Here is a 25,114-nt window from a genome sequence, read left to right on the forward strand (position 1 = left end):
TAATTTCTTATATTGATTACATGTTGAAATGATATTTTGGATATATTAAAAATACGTTCTTGACTTTACCTGTTTATTTTTACTTTTTTAAATGTGGCTCATAGAAATTTTAAATTATACACATGGCTCACATTTGTAGTTTGCATCATATTTTTACTGTAGACAACTGAAACATTTACTGTTAAGAGTCACATGTATTGAGGCAATACTTGTCACAACTGTCAATGTGAAACCTTCATATTTTATGACCAACCTTCATATATTTTTCTTTCATATGGCTAATAAATGTTTGATAGAGCAACAATAGAGGGGAAAGGTTTACAATTTGATTCATTCTAATCTATTACAGTCCACGGGAAAGGAAAGTTTGCAAACAACTCAGCAAATAATTTTCAGTTATGAATCAAAAATATTTTATGATTTTTACCAGTGGCCTGTCTTGCTATTTATAAAGCATAAGTGAAATCTGAGTATTCCTTCATATGTAGAACCAGCTTCCACAAAACCATTCAACTAAATTAAATTATCTTCCCAAAGTGAGGGTTTTAAGACTCTTATAAGCCTCGTAATCTGCTTTTGAAAACAAGTCTAAAAAATAGTACTTATTCAGAGTTAGGAACACATACAGACTGAAAGTGAGGGGATGGAAAAAGATATTCCATGAAAATGGAAATCCAAAGAAAGCTGGAGTAGCAATTCTCATATCAGACAAAATAGACTTTAAAATAAAGACTATTACAGGAGACAAAGAAGGACACTACCTAATCATCAAGGGATCAATCCAAGAAGAAGATATAACAATTGTAAATATTTATGCACCCAACACAGGAGCACCTCAATACGTAAGGCAAATGCTAACAGCCATAAAAGGGGAAATCGACAGTAACACAATCATAGTAGGGGGCTTTAACACCCCACTTTCACCAATGGACAGATCATCCAAAATGAAAATAAAAAAGGAAACACAAGCTTTAAATGACACATTAAACAAGATGGACTTAATTGATATTTATAGCACATTCCATCCAAAAACAACAGAATACACTTTCTTCTCAAGTGCTCATGGAACATTCTTCAGGATAGATCATATCTTGGGTCACAAATCAAGCCTTGGTAAATTTAAGAAAATTGAAATTGTATCAAGTATCTTTTCGGACCACAACGCTATAAGACTAGATATCAATTACAGAAAAAAAACTATAAAAAATACAAACACATGGAGGCTAAACAATACGCTACTAAATAACCAAGAGATCACTGCAGAAATCAGAGGAAACCAAAAAATACCTAGAAACAAATGACAATGAAAACACGATGACCCAAAACCTATGGGATGCAGCAAAAGCAGTTCTAAGAGGGAAATTTACAGCAATACGATCCTACCTCAAGAAGGAAGAAAAATCTCAAATAAACAACCTAACCTTACACCTAAAACAATTAGAGAAAGAAGAACAAAAAAACCCCCAAAGTTAGCAGAAGGAAAGAAATCATAAAGATCAGATCAGAAATAAATGAAAAAGAAATGAAGGAAACGATAGCAAAGATCAATAAAACTAAAAGCTGGTTCTTTGAGAAGATAAACAAAACTGATAAACCATTAGCCAGACTTATCAAGAAAAAAAGGGAGAAGACTCAAATTAACAGAATTAGAATGAAAAAGGAGAAGTCACAACTGACACTGCAGAAATACAAAGGGTCAGGAGAGACTACTACAAGCAACTCTATGCCAATAAAATGGACAACCTGGAAGAAATGGACAAATTCTTAGAAATGCACAACTTCCGAGACTGAACCAGAAAGAAACAGAAAATATGAACAGATCAATCACAAGCACTGAAATTGAAACTGTGATTAAACATCTTCCAACAAACAAAAGCCCGGGACCAGATGGCTTCACAGGCAAATTCTATCAAATGTTTAGAGAAGAGCTAACACCTATCCTTCTCAAGCTCTTCCAAAATATAGCAGAGAGAGGAACACTCCCAAACTCATTCTGCAGGGCCACCACCACCCTGATACCAAAAGCAGACAAAGATGTCACAAAAAAAGAAAACTACAGGCCAATATCACTGATGAACATAGATGCAAAAAATCCTCAACAAAATACTAGCAAACAGAATCCAGCAGCACATTAAAAGGATCATACACCACGATCAAGTGGGGTTTATCCCAGGAGTGCAAGGATTCTTCAATATACGCAAATCAATCAATGTGATACACCATATTAACAAATTGAAGGAGAAAAACCATATGATCATCTCAATAGATGCAGAAAAAGCTTTCAAAAAAATTCAACACCCATTTATGACAAAAACCCTCCAGAAAGTAGGCACAGAGGGAACTTACCTCAACATAATAAAGGCCACATATGACAAACCCAAAGCCAACATCGTTCTCAATGGTGAAAAACTGAAACCATTTCCAGTAAGATCGGGAACAAGGCAAGGTTGCCCACTCTCACCACTATTATTCAACATAGTTTTGGAAGTTTTAGCCACTGTAATCACAGAAGAAAAAGAAATAAAAGGAATCCAAATCGGAAAAGAAGAAGTAAAACTGTCACTGTTTTCAGATGACAAGATACTATACATAGAGAATCCTAAAGATGCTACCAGAAAACTACTAGAGCTAATCAATGAATTTGGTAAAGTAGCAGGATACAAAATTAATGCAGAGAAATCTCTTGCATTCCTATACACTAATGAATAGGAATAGATGAAAAATCTGAAACACTCCCATTTACCATTGCAACAAAAAGAATAAAATACCTAGGAATAAACCTACCTAAGGAGACAAAAGACCTGTATGCAGAAAACTATAAGACACTGATGAAAGAAATTAAAGATGATACCAACAGATGGAGAGATATACCATGTTCTTGGATTGGAAGAATCAACGTTGTGAAAATGACTATACTACCCAAAGCAATCTACAGATTCAATGCAATCCCTATCAAACCACCACTGGCATTTTTCACAGAACTAGAACAAAAAATTTCACAATTTGTATGGAAACACAAAAGACCCCGAATAGCCAAAGCAATCTTGAGAAAGAAAAACAGAGCTGGAGGAATCAGGCTCCCTGACTTCAGACTATACTACAAAGCTACAGTAATCAAGACAGTATGGTACTGGCACAAAACCAGAAATACAGATCAATGGAACAGGACAGAAAGCCCAGAGATAAACCCAGACTCATACGGTCACCTTACCTTTGATAAAGGAGGCAAGAATATACAATGGAGAAAAGAGAGTCTCTTCAATAAGTGGTGCTGGGAAAACTGGACAGCTACACGTAAAAGAATGAAATTAGAACACTCCCTAAAAACATACACAAAAAGAAACTCAAAATGGATTAAAGACCTAAACGTAAGGCCAGACACTATAAAACTCTTAGAGGAAAACATAGAAGACTCTATGACATAAATCACAGCAAGATCTTTTTTGACCCACCTCCTAGAGAAAGGGAAATAAAAACAAAAATAAACAAATGGGACCTAATGAAACTTAAAAGCTTTTGCATAGCAAAGGAAACCATAAACAAGATGAAAAGACAACCCTCAGAATGGGAGAAAAGGGGCTTCCCTGGTGGCGCAGTGGTTAAGAATCCACCTGCTAATGCAGGGGGCACGGGTTCGAGCCTTGGTCTGGGAAGATCCCACATGCTGCGGAGCAACTAAACCCCTGCACCACAACTACTGAAGCCCGCGCGCCTAGAGCCCATGCTCTCAACAAGAGAAGCCACCACAATGAGAAGCCTGCATACCACAACGAAGAGTAGCCCCTGCTCGCCGCAACTAGAGAAAGCCCGCGTGCAGCAACGAAGACCCAACACAGCAATAAATAAAATAAAATAAATAAATTTATCAAAAAAAAGAATGGGAGAAAATATTTGCAAACGAAGCAACTGACAAAGGATTAATCTCCAAAATATACAAGCAGCTCATGCAGCTCAATATCAAAAAAACAAACAACCCAATCAAATAATGGGCGGAAGACCTAAATAGACATTTCTCCAAACACACACAGGAGGAATTAGAGAAATGCACATCAAAACCACAATGAGGTATCACCTCACACCAGTGAGAATGGCCAGCGTCAAAAAATCTACAAACCATAAATGCTGGAGAGGGTGTGGAGAAAAGGGAACCCTCCTGCACTGTTGGTAGGAATGTAAATTGATACAGCCACTATGGAGAACAGTATGGAGGTTCCTTTTAAAAAACTAAAAATAGAACTACCATATGACCCAGCAATCCCACTACTGGGCATATATACCCTGAGAAAACCATAATTCAAAAAGATACGTGTACCACAACATTCATTGCAGCACTATTTACAATAGCCAGGACATGGAAGCAACCTAAGTGTCCATTGACAGATGAATGGATAGAGAAGATGTGGCACATATATACAATGGAATATTACTCAGCCATAAAAAGAAACAAAATTGAGTTATTTGTACTGAGGTGGATGGACCTAGAGACTGTCATACAGAGTGAAGTAAGTCAGAAAGAGAAAAACAAATACCGTATGCTAACACATACATATGGAATCTAAAAAAAAAAAACCAAAAAACAAATGGTTCTCATGAACCTAGGGGCAGTAGAGGAATAAAGATGCAGACGTAGGGAATGGACTTGAGGACATGGGGAGGGGGAAAGGTAAGCTGAGACGAAGTGAGAGAGTAGCATGGACATATATACACTACCAAATGTAAAATAGATAGCTAGTGGGAAGCAGCCGCATAGCACAGGGAGATCAGCTCGGTGCTTTGTGACCACCTAGAGGGGTGGGATAGGGAGGGTGGGAGGGAGACACAAGAGGGAGGGGATATGGGGATATATGTATACGTATAGCTGATTCACTTTGTGATACAGCAGAAACTAACACACCATTGTAAAGCAATTATACTCCAAAAAAGATGTTAAAAAAAAATAGTACCTGACTTGCTATGACATAATTGCCTGATTCCTATTTGTAGAGGGGGACAAAAAGGGTGCAGAGAGTAGAAGGTCAACTAGGTATGGATCACTGAGCTTTTTATTTTTTGTTTGATCCTAGGTTCTTCAAGATACAAAAGGAAAAACAAAAAGTTCTTAAGTCACAAGTTACTCTCTGCAAACAAAAAATAAATATATGCTACATTATTTTGGGATAAAGTTATATTTATATCTGTCAGATGGGCATGTTGGATCAGCTGTTATTGTTATCCCTATTATAAGGATGGAAAATTGCATCACAGAGAGATTAAAGGACACCCCTAAGGTTACAAATCAAATTACTGATAAAGTTTGAATCACAGCTCAGGTCTCCTGACCGCTAGTCTAGTATTCCTTCCGTAACATGATGAAATGGCCTTACAGTGAACAGAATCAGAAACGGTGGCTATATCAATGTTCAGGACAACTAATTCCCTCTGATTAAGGATTTATGGATACACGCAGTTCTAGGAGGAAAAGAGGGAGGGAGGGAGGATCAATGGCAAAGCTGAAAAGAACTCAGGGGTGCTGATTTCTTTCCAGTCCTATATTCGAGATACCATATAGCTTATAGATTACACTTCCCAAAATACTGTTTTGATCATGTCATTCCTTTGATTAAAAATCTTCAATGGCTGTATTTAAAGCTCATAACCTGGACCCAACAACCTACCTGTGGTTGGCAGAATGACAGCCTCTCAAAGATGTCCATGTCCTAATTCCCTCAACTTATGAACATGATACATGGCAAAGGAGAATTAAGGTAGCAGGTGGAATTAAAGATGCTAATCAGATGACTTTAAAATAGAGAGATAATGCCAGATTATCTAGGTGGGTCCAATATAATCACAAGGGTCCTTAAAAGCAGAATTGTTTCAGAGACAGAAGAGTCAGTGTGTCAGAGTGAGGCAACATGAGAAAGACTTGGCTGGCCACTGCTGGCTTTGAAAACGGAAGGGGGCCATGAGCCAAGGAATGTGGGCAGCATGTAAGAGAAGCTGAAAAAGGTAAGAAAATGGGTTCTCCCCTACAGTCTTCAGAAAGGATCACAATCCTGCCAATACCCTAATTTTAGTCCAGTGAGACCCCTTTTGGACTTCTGACCTCCAGAACTGTAAAAGACAATAAATTTGTGTTGTTTTAAGACAGTAGTTTGTGGTAGTTTATTACCTCATTAACAGTGTACTAAAATATATACTACCTTTCTAGCTTTATGTCATGTCATCCCTTAAAATATGCTACATTCCAACCAAAGAGTAATACTATGCCTAAACACATCTTGCTTCTTCCTGCCTTTTGCTTTGATCACATTATTTTTGGTCACATGTATAATCTGATTCTTCCTCTAGACTTCTACAGCAATGACCTCATCTGCACTACTTTTACAGTACTCACTGTATAACACCCTATATTAATAAGACCTGTCTCTTCCTCCAACCTCAACCTGACCACCTAACCAACAAACATTTAATGTATGTTGAACATAACATTAGAGAAAGAACTTGAACAAAGAATTTTAATATGTAATAAAGTTATAAGAATGAAGAAGGTATTACCAGTGGGTAGAGGGGAATGAACTTTGTTTCCTTCACTGCCCAAGTAAAGAAATTATACAGAGAAAAGTACCATAGGCAGAAGTGTGCAAAGGCATGCAAGGAGTGTGGTATTCATTAAAGAGTTCAGTGTGGTTACACTAAATAATGTGAGGGCTTGGGGGAGTGCTTTGGGCTTAATTGTGTCCTCTCAAAATTCATGAGTTAAAGCCATAAACCCCAGTACCTTAGAATATGACTGTATTTAGAGATAATGCCTTTAAACAGGTATTAAGTTAAAATAGGGTAGACCCTAATCTGAGTGGTATCTTTATAAAAAGAGGAAATTTGGACACAGACACAGAGGGAAGACCATGTAAAGACACAGGGAGAAGATGGCCATCTACAAACCAAGGAGAGAGACCTCAAAAGAATCTAATCCTTGCTGCCACCTTGATCTTGGACTTCTAGCCTCCAGAATTGTGAGAAAACAAATTTATGTGGTACTTTGCCATAGTCAGTCTAGGGTACTATGCTCTGGCAGCCTTAGCAAACTAATACAGGGAGTAAGGCTGGAAAGAAAGGCTGGAGTTTCAGTCTCCTCATCAATATTCTGATTCTATAATTCAACTACAAGGGACATGTCATATTTATCCCTATATTCCCCCCCTGCACACACTATCTTGCACAAACTAGGCATTCAAAAAATACTTGTGGAATGAATAAAATGCACAGGCCCCAAGTTAATTACTTTGTCCAAATGCATGCTTATCCAGACTGATTCTACATAGAGCCTCCATCAATAAGAATTTGATTTATGCAACATATATTTTTTAAATGGTTCTGGATGGCATTCTGAAATTTGGGGGGGAAAATGACACTTTTTTAATTTCCCTTTGCCAATAAACTTTAATTGTTCTGGTTATATAAATCATGCAGAAAATCCAATTTAATAAATTATAAAAGGAAAACAACAACAACAAAAACAAAATTTCAAAATAGATCATCTAAACTTCTGATAGTGACAAATTCAGGACCTAAACCTGGGAATATTCCATATTTTTTACAAGCTCTCACAGCCTGGAATGCCTTGTCTGCTCCTGATCCTTCTCTTTTAAGACCCAGCTTCAATCTTTATCACCTCTTGAAGTGTTCCCTATTGACTCCATTTTGATGGTTTCTCCATTCCCTATACTACCATATCATAACCCTTGGCAGTTGGATATATACCGTATTTCATCAATTCTAAGATGCACATTTTAACATCTCCAACATCAGTATGCATCTTAATCATGCATATTGTCACTGCTTGTCTGCATATGAATGAGCACCACAAGCACCAGTACTAAAATTTGCAGAAAGGGTGGTCAGCAGGGTGGAAGAAAATCTGAATATAAGAATAGCCCTATATAAGTGCAAAGATGGCTTAAGAATCGAGCAACAATGATTTTTGCTTCTTTTATGTATTCTTTTAAGAAATGCTGTATCATCAAAGTTCTTGATGGCACAGAAGATGGTAACAGGATGGAACGACATCAGTATCAATGACTGAGTCAAAAAATTATTAGGACTTCCCTGGTGTTCCAGTGGTAAAGAATCCACCTTCCAATGCAGGGGACACGGATTCGATCCCTGGTCGGGGAACTAGGTTCCCACCTGCCATGGGGCAGCTAAGCCCGCGCGCCACAACTACTGAGTTCGCATGCCTCAACTAGAGAGCCCAGGTGCCACAAACTACAGAGCCCATGTGCCCTGGAGCCTGCGCATCACAACTAAAGAGAAGCCTGTGCTCCACAATGAAAGATCCCACATGCCTCAAATGGAGATCCCACGTGCTGCAACTAACACCCGACGCAGCCAAAAAAACAAATAAATAAAATTAAATTTTAAAAAAAAGGAACACTTGGGTTCTAATTCAAAAAGAAAAAAAGAAATCATTAGAAAGAGTTGGACTATAAACACAAAGTTTTAGGAAACGAGAACCAATTTCTTTCACATTTTCTTTATGTAAGAAATGATATGTGATAAAAAATTTATGTCTAATTAAGAGCTCTTTCAGTATGTATAAAATAAAAATTCTAAAGGGTAAGCATTGTGTAAAAGTTTAATTTCTTTCTTAGTGATACATAAAATAATGATATATTTCACAATCAACAGCATTTTCAATTCAGTGAGATAGAATACTTCTTTATTTTTTTCTAGACATTTCTGAGAATAAGTTTCATCAGCTCCACAAGACTATAAACTCCTTAAACATTCTTATCCTTCTCTTTTATCCCTCATATCACCAATATCAGATCTGGGCACAGTATAGCTGTACAATGTCTGTTGATTGGCTGAGAGCTTTAGGTAGAGGCAAAGGCTTACTGTCATGGAAAGAGCCCAGGGTTAGAAACCTAGAATCCCAGGAGACTGGGATTCTAGTGCCAACTCTGGCACTTAGCTAGGTCAGTAACAACCTTTCTGGGCCTTATTTGCCTTATCTATAAGGCAAGAGGTAAACATAAAACATTATGTTACAGGTCCCTTTCAATGCTAACATTCCACTTTTTTAAAAAAGATGTACAGTTTTCTCTCTTAGGTTAAAGTTCCAAGTCCTAGTCCTTATTGTTCAAGGCCTGTGTTATAATCCTGCCTCTGATCTTGGAAGGCAGGAATAAGAATACTTCCGTAGGTACTTTTTTTTTTTTTTTTTTTTTAATTTTTATTTATGGCTGTGTTGGGTCTTCATTTCTGTGCGAGGGCTTTCTCTAGTTGCGGCGAGTGGGGGCCACTCTTCATCGCGGTGCGCGGGCCTCTTCACTATCGCGGCCTCTCTTAATTGCGGAGCACAGGCTCCAGACGCGCAGGCTCAGTAGTTGTGGCTCACGGGCTTAGTTGCTCCGCAGCATGTGGGATCTTCCCAGACCAGGGCTCGAACCCGTGTCCCCTGCATTGGCAGGCGGATTCTTAACCACTGCGCCACCAGGGAAGCCCCGTAGGTACTTTAAATTAAACGTAATAAACCACTTTAAACTATAGTTGTGGCTATAACAAATTTAAATATTGGGGATATCAGGAGGTTACAGGGACATGGACAAGAGACTTGACCAGGAGTTAATGGTATAACATTACTGCGGTTGCTTCAAATATCACCATGTCTATTTACATAATTACTTACAGAATTAACCCATATAGCTAATTCTCAATTATGTAGGTTAGGTTATTCAAACCTTTTGTTTCTATTTTCTCTTCCACTGTTACCCTGTAGCTACTTAACTGCTTACTAACTCAGTTTCTACTCTTCAGTAGATACTGAAGAAAATAAATTTTTCATGTTTGTCCATGGTAATGTGAATAAATCAAAAGCTAGAATTAAAATGTTTTACCCATTTAACTTCCTATCTTTGGCAAATAGGGAAATAACACTATTTTTTTTTAAAGTATTTCAAGCCTTTTCAAATTTTTCATGACCTAAGTTCAAACACATCCAAAAAGAGTTCCCTTAAAAGATAATAAAACTACAGTGTATAATATACAGCATAAGTTATGGCTTCCATCCCTTTTCTATACTGCTTTGGGCATAAATCCTTTATAACAGCAGAAGGATAAATTCAGACTTTTAAACTCTAACTTTTTTTAAAATTAATTTTTATTGGAGTATAGTTGCTTTACATAACATTTTATATATTAAATATAAGAGTAGATAATGTCTTCAGTGGTGTTCCCTATCTGCAAATGAAATTATCTAATATATCTAGGCTATGCCTCCACTGACCTTATCAAGAAACCAAGGCCAGAAATGCAAACTTTGACTTCATAAAATTTATTAACACAGAATGAGTAGAATGCCATTCAAGGTGCCATCTAAAGATTTCTCTAGGGACTTCCCTGGTGGTCCAGTGGTAAAGAATCTGCCTTATAATGCAGGTTCAATGCGGATTCAATCCCTGGTCAGGGAACTAAGATCCCACATGCTGCCGGGCAACTAAGCCCGCGTGCCACAACTACTAAGCCCGCGTGCCACAACTACTAAGCCCGCGTGCCACAACTACTGAGCTCGCGCGCCTCAACTAGAGCCCACATGCTGCAAAGTTCACAGCCCACTCGCTCTGGAATCTGCGTGCCACAAACTACAGAGCACATGCACCCTGGAGCCTGCGTGCCACAACTAGAGAAGAGAAAACCCACATGCCACAACTAGAGAGAAGCCCACGCCCTGCAACAAAGAGCCCACGCACCACAAGGAAAGATCCCACATGCCTCAGTGAATATCTCATGTGCTGTAACTAAGACCTGATGCAGCCAAAGATAAATTAAATAAATAAATAATAAATAAATCTTTAAAAAAGATTTCTCTAGAATAGGTATCAGCAACATCTCAATATCACTGATTATCATCAGTGAGAGAAATCCATGGCCATAGCTTTGGATTAAGGCATAGTAAAAGAAAAGAAAGGGCAAAAGTGAATACGAATACAGAAAAGGAAAACAAAAGGAAATAAGAAAAAAGAAAGCTACAATAATGAAGCATGTCAGATGATCACTTACTGACCCCAGTGCCAGAGGACACATTTGAGAGCTCTAGTTTCCTCTAATGAATAGTAACGTATGGTACATGAATATATGGGCAGGGACCAAGTGAATATCCTGAACCAACTTGGACCTGGCTCCTATTTAGACAGTACAGAAAGGTTAATATGGCAAACTGATGCTGGCATTCTTGGGAAGATGCTATGCAGACTAAACAGTGAAAACACTGTAGTCGATTAAATTTTAGTCAAGAGGGAGACTGAGAAAGCCGGGGAGACATATCTGGATTTCCTCATCTTCCCAGCATGACTGGGAAGACTAGATGGAAAGATACCACTGATGAAGTATGAACGTGAGTAGGCACACACAGAAGGAAGATGGTTTGGGAATGAATGGTGTTCCTTTTTCTCTTTTCCATGGTCATACATTGTTAGCAACCTTCTATAACAAAAGGAAACTCCTACCTAAATATTTACCGCTACCTAAAAACACACATCAGGACCAGAAATGGCCAATGAAGGGACCAGATGTCAGTGTCTATCAACATCAATGTTATGCTGCTGGTATCTTACTAACCCTCCTACCAATAGGTTTGCTGATCAGTACAGGAGGCATCAGAGGAAGTTTTATCTAGACAACAATAATTCCTGTGTGCTGGTACCAAGATCTCAAGGGGTTAAAAGAAGTCATGCCAACATCCTTTTCTTTATCAGTTATCAACTTCAATTTCTGGGCATCCCATACCACGGTTTTAGGAGATGTGTAATCTTTGGAGACTCATCAAGAGTTGCAGTTCTGGGAGCTCAACAATGACCTAACCCCTTCAGGCAGTTTTAGAAGTTCAAATGTCATAGAAAACTGCTTCACATGCCAATGGCTACCACACCCTGCTCTAGAGCATACTTCTCTGCCTATTAGAAGTACTAGGTATACCTCTATGGCTAGCCATTGTCAACAAAGAAATAGGCCAGCTGGGAAAGGAGCCAAAAATCTTTGGTTGGAAAGTTTTCAAGGTAGGCAGACACTCTGGTTTAGCCTTTAATAATGTACATTTGGAACAGTATAAATAATAAATTAGGAGTAATAGTCACCAAAGGGCTATTAATGTTCTTGGATTTGTGACATCTTTTAATAACATTATTATTATTACATCTTCTAAAACCCAGAGCACAGGAGGCAATAGCTTGGAGTTGGATCCACTACTTGCATTCTCAATCCAACTTCTTTCTTGCTCTCATCTATCTTCATGCCTCAACACAGACCCCAATCCCTACCAAACACCTCAGAAGATATCCAAATGCAATACCCAGGCACTGGCTGTCTTCAGCTTAAAACACTACCTGCTCCGTTTTCCTGCCATTCCCAGGTTTAGGTCAGGCTAGTGTCCTCTTTGGCTATATTACTATGCTCCTCAAAAGACTCAGTTGCCTAAATTCTTTTGCACCTAAACAGTGTTAAGAGCTGAACAACAGAGTTGCACACCTAAACCTCCCTCCCGCCAATACAGAAGCCATATCCCTAAGCTACCACACAGAATCCAAGTTCCAGCAGCAATGATGTTTTGAAAGCTCCTGGAGGCTAACCTAAAAAGGCAGAAAGCAACTCTACCCTACTGCCTACATCCATTCAGTAAATATTTACTAGGTCTACCATGTACAAAAGGCCCTGTGTCCCATGCCCTTCTTTTGTAGGAAGCTGTTTCTTCTCTCCCATGTACACCTGTGCTCTCCTACCCCCTTAAGCAGTCCCTTTGCCAACTCCTAAGAACACTGCTTCCTCCCCCAGACTAAGGCCTTCTCCCAATGCTCGTATCCTTAATAACTTCTCTATATTCACCTAACTTACCATATTATTAGTACATCTTAGCCTGATTTGGGTCTATAACCTCTGCTGAACAGTGTTTTGCTTTCTAATTATGAGCTGACAGCCACTTCTGGTTACCACACTCACATCTTGATATAATATAAGTTTGTATGTTGTCTTTCAGCAGTGATTCTCACTTTATGTGCATCAGAATCACTTGAAAGTCTCGTAAACATAAAGACAGCTTGGCTGAAGAGTCCGCATTTCCAACAAGTCCCCAGGTGCTGCTTACGCTGCTGGTCCAGGGACCATACTTTGGGGAACTATCACCTTTGAGAATCTGATAAAAGTTATGAAAGACTGCACTTACATATAAAAGTGTGCATGCAATTTCAAAGGATTCATGAACGTTAATTTGTAGGTGCCTTCTGCTCTATATTCTTTTAAGAAATGTTTAAGACCTGCTGTCTCCTGACTTGACCATAGGAAGTACTAACTGTGGTACAAATGAGCATGCAAACACCTCCTAAGAATAAGGAGGAAGTGCTTGGTACTGGAAAGTCAATTCTGTCCAATGGGCTGCCCTCTTCAGTCTCACGTGTCTCTTTTATACATGCTTGTGAACATTTTTCCGTACTTCTGGTTCAACTCTCAGAATCAAAAGACTCATCACTTAGTATTTAAAAGGCTCTATGGAGTCACTCAAACAAAACTATTTTATAGGGGAGGAAGTGGTCTGGTAGAAAGAACATAAATACTGGATTAAGACAGAAGTAGATTGAAATCCTGATTCTGCTTTTCTTAAAGATACAACCATTAACCTTCAATTTCTCCATTTACAAAACTGGAGATTTTATAGGGAAAATCATTTTTTCCCCTTCTGGGCAAAGGTATAAGGAATAAAAGGGGGAATGATTCTACTATTCAAAACCAATGATTCTTATTTATGGTAAGGAATTTAAATGCTGGAGGAGGGAATGTCTAAACTAAGAAAATGAAAAAATTGAACTAAATAATTTCTAAGATGCCTTCAAATCCAACATTTTGTATTTATGAACTCTACCTAGCCAGCATATTCAACAATCATTTACTCTTCAACTCAGCACAAACTCCTTAAAAAAACAATCATACCTTCCTTTATTACACCCTTCCCTTCCCTCTATAGTGTCTAACATCATTCCAACATCTGCTGGAAAAATAAAATAAATATGAATAATAAATTATTCTTCTCCCCTCAAATAGGCCAGTGTAAAATACATCTTGTCAACACAGAAAAGCCCTTTGGAAGAAGTTTCCCTCTGTATTTTCTCAACAGTTAGCCAGAATCCATTAAATTCATCTTTAACCTATTCAGTAAGATCTCTCAGGATTTGGCTATAATAGATATAGTTCAACACTGTATGCTGTGTTTCTTAAAGATCTAGCAGATATTCTTTTCTCAATCTACAATCCTATTACTGGGTTGGCCAAAAAGTTCGTTCAGGTTTTTCCGTAAGATGTTATGGAAAGACCCGAACGAACTTTTTGGCCAACCCAACAGTTCGTTGCAGAACTGTTACATTGGATGTAATATGTGTGAATGTACAAATATGTCTATCAAAATTACCCCCAAAATCCTAGGTCCTATGAATTGATGAACTACCTAAGAGCCAAGCAATTTCCACTAAAACATACCTCTTGTAGAAGACGTGGGTCCAGGCAGTCACCGTCATCATTAAACATAGACTCCCAGGTCTCCTCAGTAGCAGCACTCGCTTCTGTGTGAGACGCATCACTTGCTTTCAATTCCATGGATGTTTCCACAGATACTGATTCTATATCAGGAAAGGTTACACCAAATTCTATAGTCTCTGAACCATCTTCTTTTGTTTTGAACTCTTCAGCAGTTTTAAGTTCATGCAATGCTTCTGTTATATCACCAGTACAATCTTGATCACTGCCCAAGGCACCGTCTGAAAATACTTTTGTCCCATTTAACATACTGAGTTCAGAGTCCAAAAAAGTGTTACAATTACTACCAGCAATCTTCTTTATAGGTAAGGAGGAAGCACAATCTGACAAGCTGTCTATCAACTTTCCTGTTGACTCTGTGAAACTAGATGAAATACTCTCAGCATAAATATCTGAGCAAGCAGTCAGGTTGCTGAAATGTTCAGTGTCATTCCCCCTTTTAGCTACATGAAGAGGGGCTGTATCTGCAGTCATTTCTAAATAGTCTGAGAAACTACTTGTGTTGCTACAGGCCTCATGAGCTACTCTAACAGCAGCTACAGTTATCTGATCAGATATGGTATCTGTAATGTCCATCATACATGTCTTATTGGTAATGTCACCTACATTCTTAGACCCATTATTTGTATATGTTTCATGAGCAAGGACAGCTGTATCAGAAGATTCACGCTTTACACATAACTCATCAGCAGTGCTGTCATTCTCCTCACACTCTCTAATCATTGTTGGATCAAAAATGTCATTTGTGCTCTCTAATTTGCTGACTATAGTCATCTGATGAGAGATGTGACCCATAGTCTCAGGAATGGAATCTACACCTTTCTGACCCAAGATGAAATCTGTACTGTTCGCTGTATCACCAACATTCTCAGCATCCAAGTCTATGCAAGTCTGATCAATGGTACCAACTGGACTTCCAGGAACAGAATCAGTGGTGATGCCCCCGTTGCTGCGCTTCAGCATTCCACCCGATGTCTGCTTGCCTTGCTGTACAATTCCAGAATCAGAGCTTGGTTTTACTGGTGCAATCATACTCTCAGGTTTCACCACAGAACTAAAATCTCCAGGAAATTGGGATAGTATGTCTGCAACCCTGGCATCAGTTTCCATTCTGCTTTCCAAATTTCTATCTTCAAATGTTTCCCCATTTAGTTCATGCCTATTGAAATCACAGAACTCCACATTCTGGAATGGTTTGTTTGGAACCTGAGCCTTACTGATTTCTGAACAAGACTGAGATTGAAGCAACCCATCCTGTTCTGTCACATCTCTGGTTTCAACCTCCAAACACTCTATCTTCTTTGGTTTAAAATGTCTTTGTAAAGGTAGGATAGGTATAATCCCAGGATTTGGGACTCTTTGCTGATGTCCTTGGGATAATACTTTTTTGGATTCTGTGGTTGCCCTCTTAGTACAAACATTATCTTTATTCCTTTCTTGAAGCCACGCATCTTTATTAAATTTTGTTGAAGCTTTCTTTCCTTCCCTACGATTGTGCTCCTTTTTATCAGGATTAATACTTAGTCTTTGAGCCTCAGGCTTCTCTCTAATGATCTCCTTTTGAGAGAAAGAATCTTCCTTTTGTTCTTCTTTCACCATGGAGTTAGGTGGACCACAGCTTTCTCCCTCATCACCTGATCTGTGCACTACTATACCCCTTCGAGCTTTGGGTACATAAAGCGCCATGTCAGGCCTCCTGACTCGAGCTCTGCATCTCTCTGCTTCTTGCTGCATGGCACCACCCCAATCTGCAAGAAAAAAGAGAGAATGATTCAATTACCAAAACCTGATTACAATGTATGGAGCCGAGAGATTTTTAAAGACTAGGTAGAGGGCCTACTAATCCATCCTATAGAAACCCTCAAGTTAAAAAAAAAGTAAAGCCTGCCATAAAATAATTAATGCAATCAGGTAAGCAACTAAGGAGAGTAAATTCCAAAATAACTCATGAGCCCATGAATTTTATCCATATAGCCTCTTTCCTCTACCTTCCAAGTCCTCTCTACTTTTTTTTTTAACAAGTAGCCTTGTCTTCAGCTGAATTAAAACAGATGAGAAAAGTGATTACAGGCTATCAGGTACTCATAAAACACAACCATCTTAGGAGCTCAAAATTTACACTGAAGAATACATTCAAGGAGAACCCCTAAAAGCACATTTGTTCAACATAAATATATATACATAAATATGATTTTAAGAGTAACATATGAATGAGAGTAACTTGAATGTGGGCTAGAAAATGAGACAACTAATCATGGACTGCTTTCTAGAAGATGCTGCTTGTGAACTATGATTTTTAGGAAAGAAACAGGTAGTGGGAAAGAGAAAGTCATCATTCTATTAACACTATTTAATCAAGTGACCTACTATAAATTTTTCTTCCTTCTAGTAGCAATAAAATGGGTCTGGGTAGGATAAAGGAGGATGGAGGCCAAGGAATGTGAGGGGACAACCCACCGGTGACTCCCTGACAACCTCTACCGTGGTTGGTCGATGGAATTTCACAAGGAGAAAAAATTTAACAAAGGTTAAATAAAACTTTATTTACTATCTATAAAATACAAGGAAATGTACTAGACAATTTCATACTGAGTTATTCTTTTCATCTTCAAAATAATACTGTGAAGTATATACTAGTTTGCCCAGAGCAAAGAGAATAAGAAGGTCCTACACATAGCAAAGAAACACCCATATACACTCAGAAGCACCCACTGTTAATATTTCACCACATACCTTTCAAAGGAAAAAGACAGTAAGAGGGAAAGGCTAACAAATCCTGTCCACTCTATTACAGATCCCTAAAATTTCACCTGATCAGAATACTTCCTCAGTGAAGAAGCTCCACTTTCATGGCCAGGCTATTTTCTTTTCAGCCCAGGGATATACCATGGCCCTGATCATCAGGTGTCTCCAGTGACCCACCTGTCCCTTTTCTCTTTTGATGTCTTAATTATTATCTAGCTCATCATTCTGCATGGATTTTCTATCTTTCCATTTGTGGAAGAATATGACTTCAACATTTAGCCACGCCAAATCTTTTTAAAACATCTATTTTTCAAAAATAGAAGTACTAAAGTATATTTTTCATTGGAGAGGATGCCATAGACACAGTGTATCTTGATCTCAGGTAGCAAAACATCTGACAAAATATATCATGATGAACTGTTAAGATGGTAAAATATGGGCTACTAAGAACTGGTAGGTGGACTCACAATAAAAAGTAATGATAATGGGTAGAAGCAAATTTAGAGAGCGTTATGTAACGGAGAACTATGTCCCCATTGACCTTTAAAATTCAACATTTTAAACAATAATTTGGATGCAAACAATGAACACTGAGTATTTATCAAATGTGAACCGACACAAAATCGACAGGATTAATAAACAACAAAAATGATAAAATTACAATTTAATATCATTTCTATAATCTGAAATGCTGTGCTGAAAGCAATATGAAGACTAAGAATGAATAAATACAAAGACCTGCTTTGGGTTAATAAAAAAAAAAAAAGAATCAAGCAACACAGAATAAAATGTATAATTTGCACAGAAAAAAAAAAAAAAGATCTGAAGGCTTTTACTTCATCTACAAAGTCAATAAAAGCCAAAAGATAGTGATGTGGATATTTAGAAAGGCAACAGTCTTAGATTACAAAGTCTAGAAAATATACAACACAAGGTATGGTTAAAGGAACTAAAGGTATACTCCTTGCCCAAAAAGGTCTAAATGGAAACATCCCAGCTACCTTTTTTTTTTTTTAACATTTTTTTAAAATTAATTAATTAATTTATTTATTTATGGCTGTGTTGGGTCTTTGTTTCTGTGCAAGGGCCTTCTCTAGTTGTGGCAAGCGGGGGCCACTCTTCATCGCAGTGCGCAGGCCTCTCACTATCGCGGCCTCTCTTGTTGCGGAGCACAGGCTCCAGACACACAGGCTCAGTAATTGTGGCTCACGGGCCCAGTTGCTCTGCAGTATGTGGGATCTTCCCAGACCAGGGCTCGAACCTGTGTCCCCTGCATTGGCAGGCAGACTCTCAACCACTGTGCCACCAGGGAAGCCCCCAGCTACCTTTATACCTGAAGATTGGTTGCTCTACAGGATTGGTTGCTTCCATATTTCTTCAGAAGTCAGTTACTAGAACCAACTGGTAGAAATTAAAAGAAAACAAAGTTTACCTCAATATAAAAAAGAACTCTACTTTTAGAGTTCTCCAACGCCATTATCAGGTATTCTGTCTCTAGAATAATTTAAATACAATCTAGACGATGGACTAATACTAGAGAAAGAATTCCTATCTGTAAGGCAGATTGGTCTGGATTAATTTTAAGTGTTCTTCAAACTCTAAATTATGATTCTATTTGTCATACACAACAGACATATATCAAAGGCTTCAAATTTAAAATTACTTTGTGCTACAGCAAATGGCTTTTAAAACTCAACCTTCTTTTTTTTTTAGTTAATGTCTACACATCATCATGGTTATTTCAAAAGCTGAATAACAGTATAATAAATTTATAATATTATCTATTTCTTACCAAAGTACTGAATTCAATTATACCCTGTCCAGCACTGTGCTGGTAAATGTTTAGCACCTGGCTTTCCAAGTGTAGTTTGGAGTATTATTTTCATTTACATCAATGATGTCACCAATGTGAGTGATGTGACTTCTTTGTGGAAGTGGATAATCATTTTTGAATGAAAGAATATATTCTCAATTTTTTGAGCTATGCACAATAAATAGCTAAAGACATAGCACTTTTGTAAGTCAGCATTATTAGCATTTCTCCATCACTTTAAGTCTAGAAAATCAATAAGCAATCAATCAAACCCTGATTTATGGCATTTGCTGATCTCTGTGATGTAAATATTCCTACCGTGGCTAATTTCAAGCTACCAACGTGGTGTTATCAATGAACCTGGAGTTGGGAAAAGGACACACAGTAGCCCACCATGACACAGTATTTCAACCATAAAGGTACACTATACATAAATAACTTCAAGAGCACAGATCACAGTAAAATGAAATAATTAGGAAGTGATGAATTTTAAATATTTATTAACTTTTTATAAATGTCACTTATTTAATAATGAGCTATAATTTAATTTTTAATAATGGATATGTTTAATAATCAGTTTGAAAAATTCCTAAACAGTTAGCTCTTACACCAGTAGAAGATGCTCCAATACACCACCACCGGCTGTTTTGTTAAAATCAGTATCCAAAAAGATCTACACACTGCATTGGTCTTTCATAGGTGCCTGTCACACTGGCTTTGTTTTTGTTTTCCTATCCTGCCATTCATTTGTTAAAGAAACTGGGTTATATGTCCTTTAGAATTTCCCACATTCTCGAGTTTGCTCATTGTACTCTTTAGCATTAATAAGTTTTTATATATAATCTCTGTGCTTCCTAAAAAGTAGTGGTTGATCTAGAGTCTTGATAGAATTGGGGTTTAATTTTTTTATAGCAAGAATATGTCATATATGGTGCTATGAACTTCCTACTGCATCACATCAGATAGCAATAATGTCTGATTATCTCCTTTTTGTAATAATACACATTGATCAGTGGGTTCAGGTACTGTCCATCAGCCTGAACCGTCCACTATAAAGTTCCCTCTCAGTCTTTTACCCAATGGTTTTAGTAGCTTTAGAGGAATACTGCCAAGATATACTATTTCATCAGGGTTTGCAAAATGATGACATTCTAATTCTGGCATTCATTGTGCATTTGTTAGCTGGAATTCTTTTACAGTGAACTTTCCCTCATCAACTATTCTGTGATTCTGAGGCACATTTTATATAGATAAGACAGAATATTTGATTATTTATTTACCAGTTTCTGAATGAATTGGTTCCATGACCAACATTTTTTTGTTGTTGTTGATTTTAACAAAACAAAAAACCTCACAGATTTTCACTTATTTTGTTTCAATCCAGTGCAATAATTATTCTTCTTGAAGCTCAAACTATCTTTGGCCAATGGCAGCCCCTTCAAGGTCCTTTTTACACAAGCCCAAGTTATCCTTGATAGTTCCTTGCTTTGTAGTATGACAGCTTGTCATACTAGACCAGAGCTGGAATCAGCCGCTTTTTTCAAGAAGCCCTAGTTCACTTTAGTGAAAAATAGTATTTTAACACGGGCACTATAGGAATTCACTGCTTCTTGGTTAGTCACTGTGTCTAAGCCTTTTCAGATCTCATAGTCAATCTCACATTGATTTTTGCAATGAAATGATAATGAAAATACATATTTCCATGCTTTTTTCATCTCATAAGTTATTTAGAAGTGTCTGCCAAATGTATATATATATTTTTTTAAATTACTTTTAAATTGATTTCCAACTTAATTACACTGTGGTATAAATGAGATCAAGTCTTCAAAATGTGTTGATTTTGTTTCATGGTCTAGTAAATGGTCAATTTTGGTAACTGTTTCATCTGTGCCTAAAAATAATGTATAAGAGCTAAATTTTGGGGTTCTGTGTATGTGTATTCATAAAATCAAGTTTATTAAAGTATTGTTCAAATCATACTACTTACTATCTGTGCTTAATCACTGAGAAGTATGGATAAAATACCCACTGTGTTTGTGGATTTATTGATTTCTCTAAGTTTGTATATTAATTTCTATATAATTTGTCAAAGTAATGTTATCAGATATTTATATTTAGGATTGTTCTATCTTCCTGGTAAATTGTTACTTTTGCCATTATGAAGTGATCTCTTCTACTGGTGACCCTAAAGGGGATCCCTTCTATTGGTGGGGGAAGGGGGGGACGAACCAAAAGTCTATTTTGTCTGAAAGTAATATAGCTATAGCAACTATATTACTTAGTTAGGTATCTCTTCTTATCCTTTTACTTTCAGACTTTCTGTGTCATCATGTTTCAGGTGTCTCTTGCAAACAGTATACAATCGAATTATGAGTTCTTTAATGTCTGCCAAATTGTCAATCAAATTTGACATTCTGTCAATGTCAAACTGTCAAATTTAGTCAATTAACATTATTGTGATTATAGATACATCTGGAAGTATTTCTACCTTTTTATTTTGTGCTTCCTTTCCATTTATCCTACTCTTTGTAGTTTTCTTCTTTTCCTGCTTTCTTCCAGGTTGATGGAGTTCTTCTTCTACTGCTCAGAAAGCTCTATACTATATTCCTAGTCTGTTCTTTATCATTTTATCAATTAACTTGAGTACTTGTCTAAATATCTCAAGTTGATCATTATTTGTATCTGTCTCCTAGACAACTGTACAATGATTTTATTTTACAATCCCTTCATACATACTCTTAGTTTTTGTCTGAAAATATCTTTACATTGCTCCCATTCTTTAATGGATTTTGACTTCTACTGTTACTGTTAAGAAATCTGTTGTCAGTTTGTCACTGATTTGTAAGTGATCTCTCTTTCCTCTCTGATGATTCTCAAGATATTCTGTGTTTGGTGTTCTCAGGTGTCTACTATGTGTTTTAGTTTGTGTTTAGTATTATTTTTCTACTGGGATAACTATGCTTTTGAATTTTACCAGTTCTATTTATTCAGGGCAGTATCTTCAGATCCATCTTCTAAATCACTAGTTTTCTCTTCACATTTGTCTATTTTGCATTCTATCCTATCCAATCAGTTTTTTTTTTATTTTAACGACTGAAGTTTTATTATAGCGACTGAAGTTTTATTATAGAAGTCCTATTTATCCTCCACCCTGCTTCTGATCTCCCTGGCCTTATGTTTTTAACAGTTTTGTCATTCTTCTTCTATTTGTTTTCTTCTTTTATCTTTAATCATGTTTAACATTTCTATTTTATTATTTAATGTTCATTATTATAAATGTGGCATTTACTTTTAAATTAGTTTTATAATTAGTTTTAATTATTTAATATTAAATATTTATTATTCAATAGTTCTACTTTGTGAAGTTCCTGAGGATTTAACTCTGCTGTCTCTTTTGTCTCTGACTTTTACTTAAAGCACTGTCTTCTTTTGTTGGTGGTGGCGGTGCTGTAACTTTGGGTAGTGAGTTCAACATCTGTGCGCCTTTATCAGTGGGAATTCCATACAGCCAGACTATAAGTATTCCTCTATACAGTAATTCTTCATTAATGTGAATTTTTAAGTTTGAAGTTTTCTGAAGGATGCAGTAAATATAAATATGAAACACAAACCCAGATGAGAGTAAAACAGTAGCTATACAATCTCAGGAAACGTTCCCCCCTCACTCAGAACCCAGGTGAAAACAGACAAGCATCCTTATTTTCTTTCTGTAACTCTGAATAATTTTTTTTTCCCTAGTCTACTCTTTGAGTGAGGGTATAACACTTTGAGATTTAAGGCTTTAAGTGGTGAACTCAGTTCCAACTCATCTCTCTCAGGCCCAATGCCTCCACTCTTATTTCCCACAGGGCTATTAAAATCCAAGCCACTTAGTTACCAAGAACGTCAACATTAGTAAAATAAAAAATAAATAAAAACTGTAAAGAAAATCGAAATAGGGGAACTTTCTTAAAATTACAGCCCATCCACATAATGGGTTGATATCCAAAACATAATACTAACTGAAACAAGAAAATTGCAATCCAATTCATTTTTTTTGTTTGGTTTTTTTTTGCACAGAAGTGTACAATCAAGTATAGGCTATGGTTCCCAGCCCAACGTTTGACTAGCCCTTATATCAGACAAATTACTTAATTTCATTGTGGCAAAAGTTACCACTTTAAGCCTTAGTTTACTCAAAGTATAAAATGAGACCTATTTCATAGACACATTGAACAGATTAATTAAACGATGCATACATAGAAACTTGCCAGTCATGTTAAAAGTCTCAATAAAAGTTAGCTATTATTTAAATAGGCAGTTGAGTTCCTTAAGTTACAAGTTTACACAAGGAATCAAAAGTCCTTATAATACAATAATATTCAAAATGTGCCTTGATCACATATAAAATCCATTTCTACTTGACACTAACATCTACTGCAACTATGTATCCTGGCTTTGCCCATCAGTCTCTCACTAATAGTCTAATGTTGTAAGCATCCAATAATACAAAGTAAACACAATGCAATTCAACTGTAAAGTGAAAATACAAATATTGAAAAGAATGCAGGATTTCATGAAGTCTATAAAAATACTGAAGGAAGTACTCATCTCAGAGCAAAACCCTTGGGGAATGAAGATCTGGCAGAATCAAACCAGTGAACAACTGAAGAAGGGAAAATCTAACAAGGATGATGACAGGACAGGAATCAAGAAAGGAAATGTCAAGCGCTAAAGAAAAATCTCTTGAGAAACTGTTAAAGCTCTCAACAGTTTTGGTAAAACTGAAGCTCTTGTCTAATCTATATGATAAATACTAAGAAAATCAAAGTAAAGGATGCTATCAGACTATCACACAATTTTAGTGAAAAAAAATTATACCAAGAAAGTACGTATATCATTCTTTGTTAATTCTAAGAATTAGCACAACTGTAATTACAACCTAAATTTTATTAAATATGTGGTAAAATAAACATTTTCATGTCAGAAAATTGTCTCTAACAGGTTTTTTTTCATTAATAACTATGAAACTTTAGTCTCCATTTTAAATAGGTCCACTTTAAGACATATTTTCGAAGTACCAATTTTCTCATTTAACTAAGTTTTCTCATAAATATATATTCCTAAGGGGAGAAAGGCTATCATCTAAACTGTTAACAGTGGTTACATCTGGGAGAGCAGAAAATGAGAGAGGGAAAAGAATTAAGAATTACTATCTTTTTATACATTTACCTCAGTTTGTTTGAATTTGTTACAATAAATGTAGTTATTTTTGTAATTAAAAACAAAATCACTAAAATTTAAAGATATGTTATTGCTTTAGTATAAGAGGCCATTACCATAAATTGGTGTAGGAGAAAGCAAAGGCAAAGAAAACTGACAAACAGATCTTTATTGGACAAAATTACTATAAGCAGGAAAATGATGAATGGAGAAAAGGGCAACTCTTTAATATACTTCATAGGCTAATAAAACAAACAGCACAGAAATTACTTGACGTTGGAAAGATAATCTCACAAATGTTGCAGAATGCCGAGCAACCTCTACTTTTTGGTCTAAGAATAATCTAGAACTACATTGTCCAATACACTAGCCACTATCCACATGCAGTTACTGAGCACTTGAAAAGTGGCCAGTCTAAATTAAGATGTGCTGTGCTTGTAAAATATGTCTGGATTTCAACGACTTGGTATAGAAAATAAAAAGTAAAATGCCTCATTAATATTCTTAAATTGATTATATGTTTAATAATACTATTTTGGATATAATGGATTAAATAAAACACATTAAAAGTAATTCCATCTGTTTATTTTTATATTTTTAATATGGCTACTAGAGAATTTAAAATTACATACGTGGCTCATATTTGTGGCCTGTGTTATATTTCTAACGGAACAGCACTAGTCTAAGATCTTGCCATGTCCTTAATGCCACAAGAACACAGTCTGGCTTTTCCTCTTGTGTCTTGCCTGTTTCAGATTTTTTCACTTTCAGCAAAAAGGGAATGTACCAAACCAA

General features: G+C 36.7%; 1 protein-coding gene across 2 annotated transcripts in view; it reads right to left on the bottom strand.

Annotated features, from left to right (window-relative positions):
* The window catches only part of R3HCC1L (R3H domain and coiled-coil containing 1 like), a 96,667-nt gene that overhangs the window by 23,114 nt on the left and 48,439 nt on the right, over positions 1 to 25,114 (bottom strand). For both annotated transcript variants that reach the window (XM_007187394.3, XM_057531509.1), the window contains exon 3: positions 14,503 to 16,307. In XM_007187394.3, coding sequence (XP_007187456.2) covers positions 14,503 to 16,307 — 1,805 coding nt within the window. The remainder of the gene's footprint in view (positions 1 to 14,502; positions 16,308 to 25,114) is intronic.

This window comes from Balaenoptera acutorostrata, chromosome 16 (assembly GCF_949987535.1).
Source record: "Balaenoptera acutorostrata chromosome 16, mBalAcu1.1, whole genome shotgun sequence".
Classification (NCBI taxonomy): domain Eukaryota; kingdom Metazoa; phylum Chordata; class Mammalia; order Artiodactyla; family Balaenopteridae; genus Balaenoptera; species Balaenoptera acutorostrata.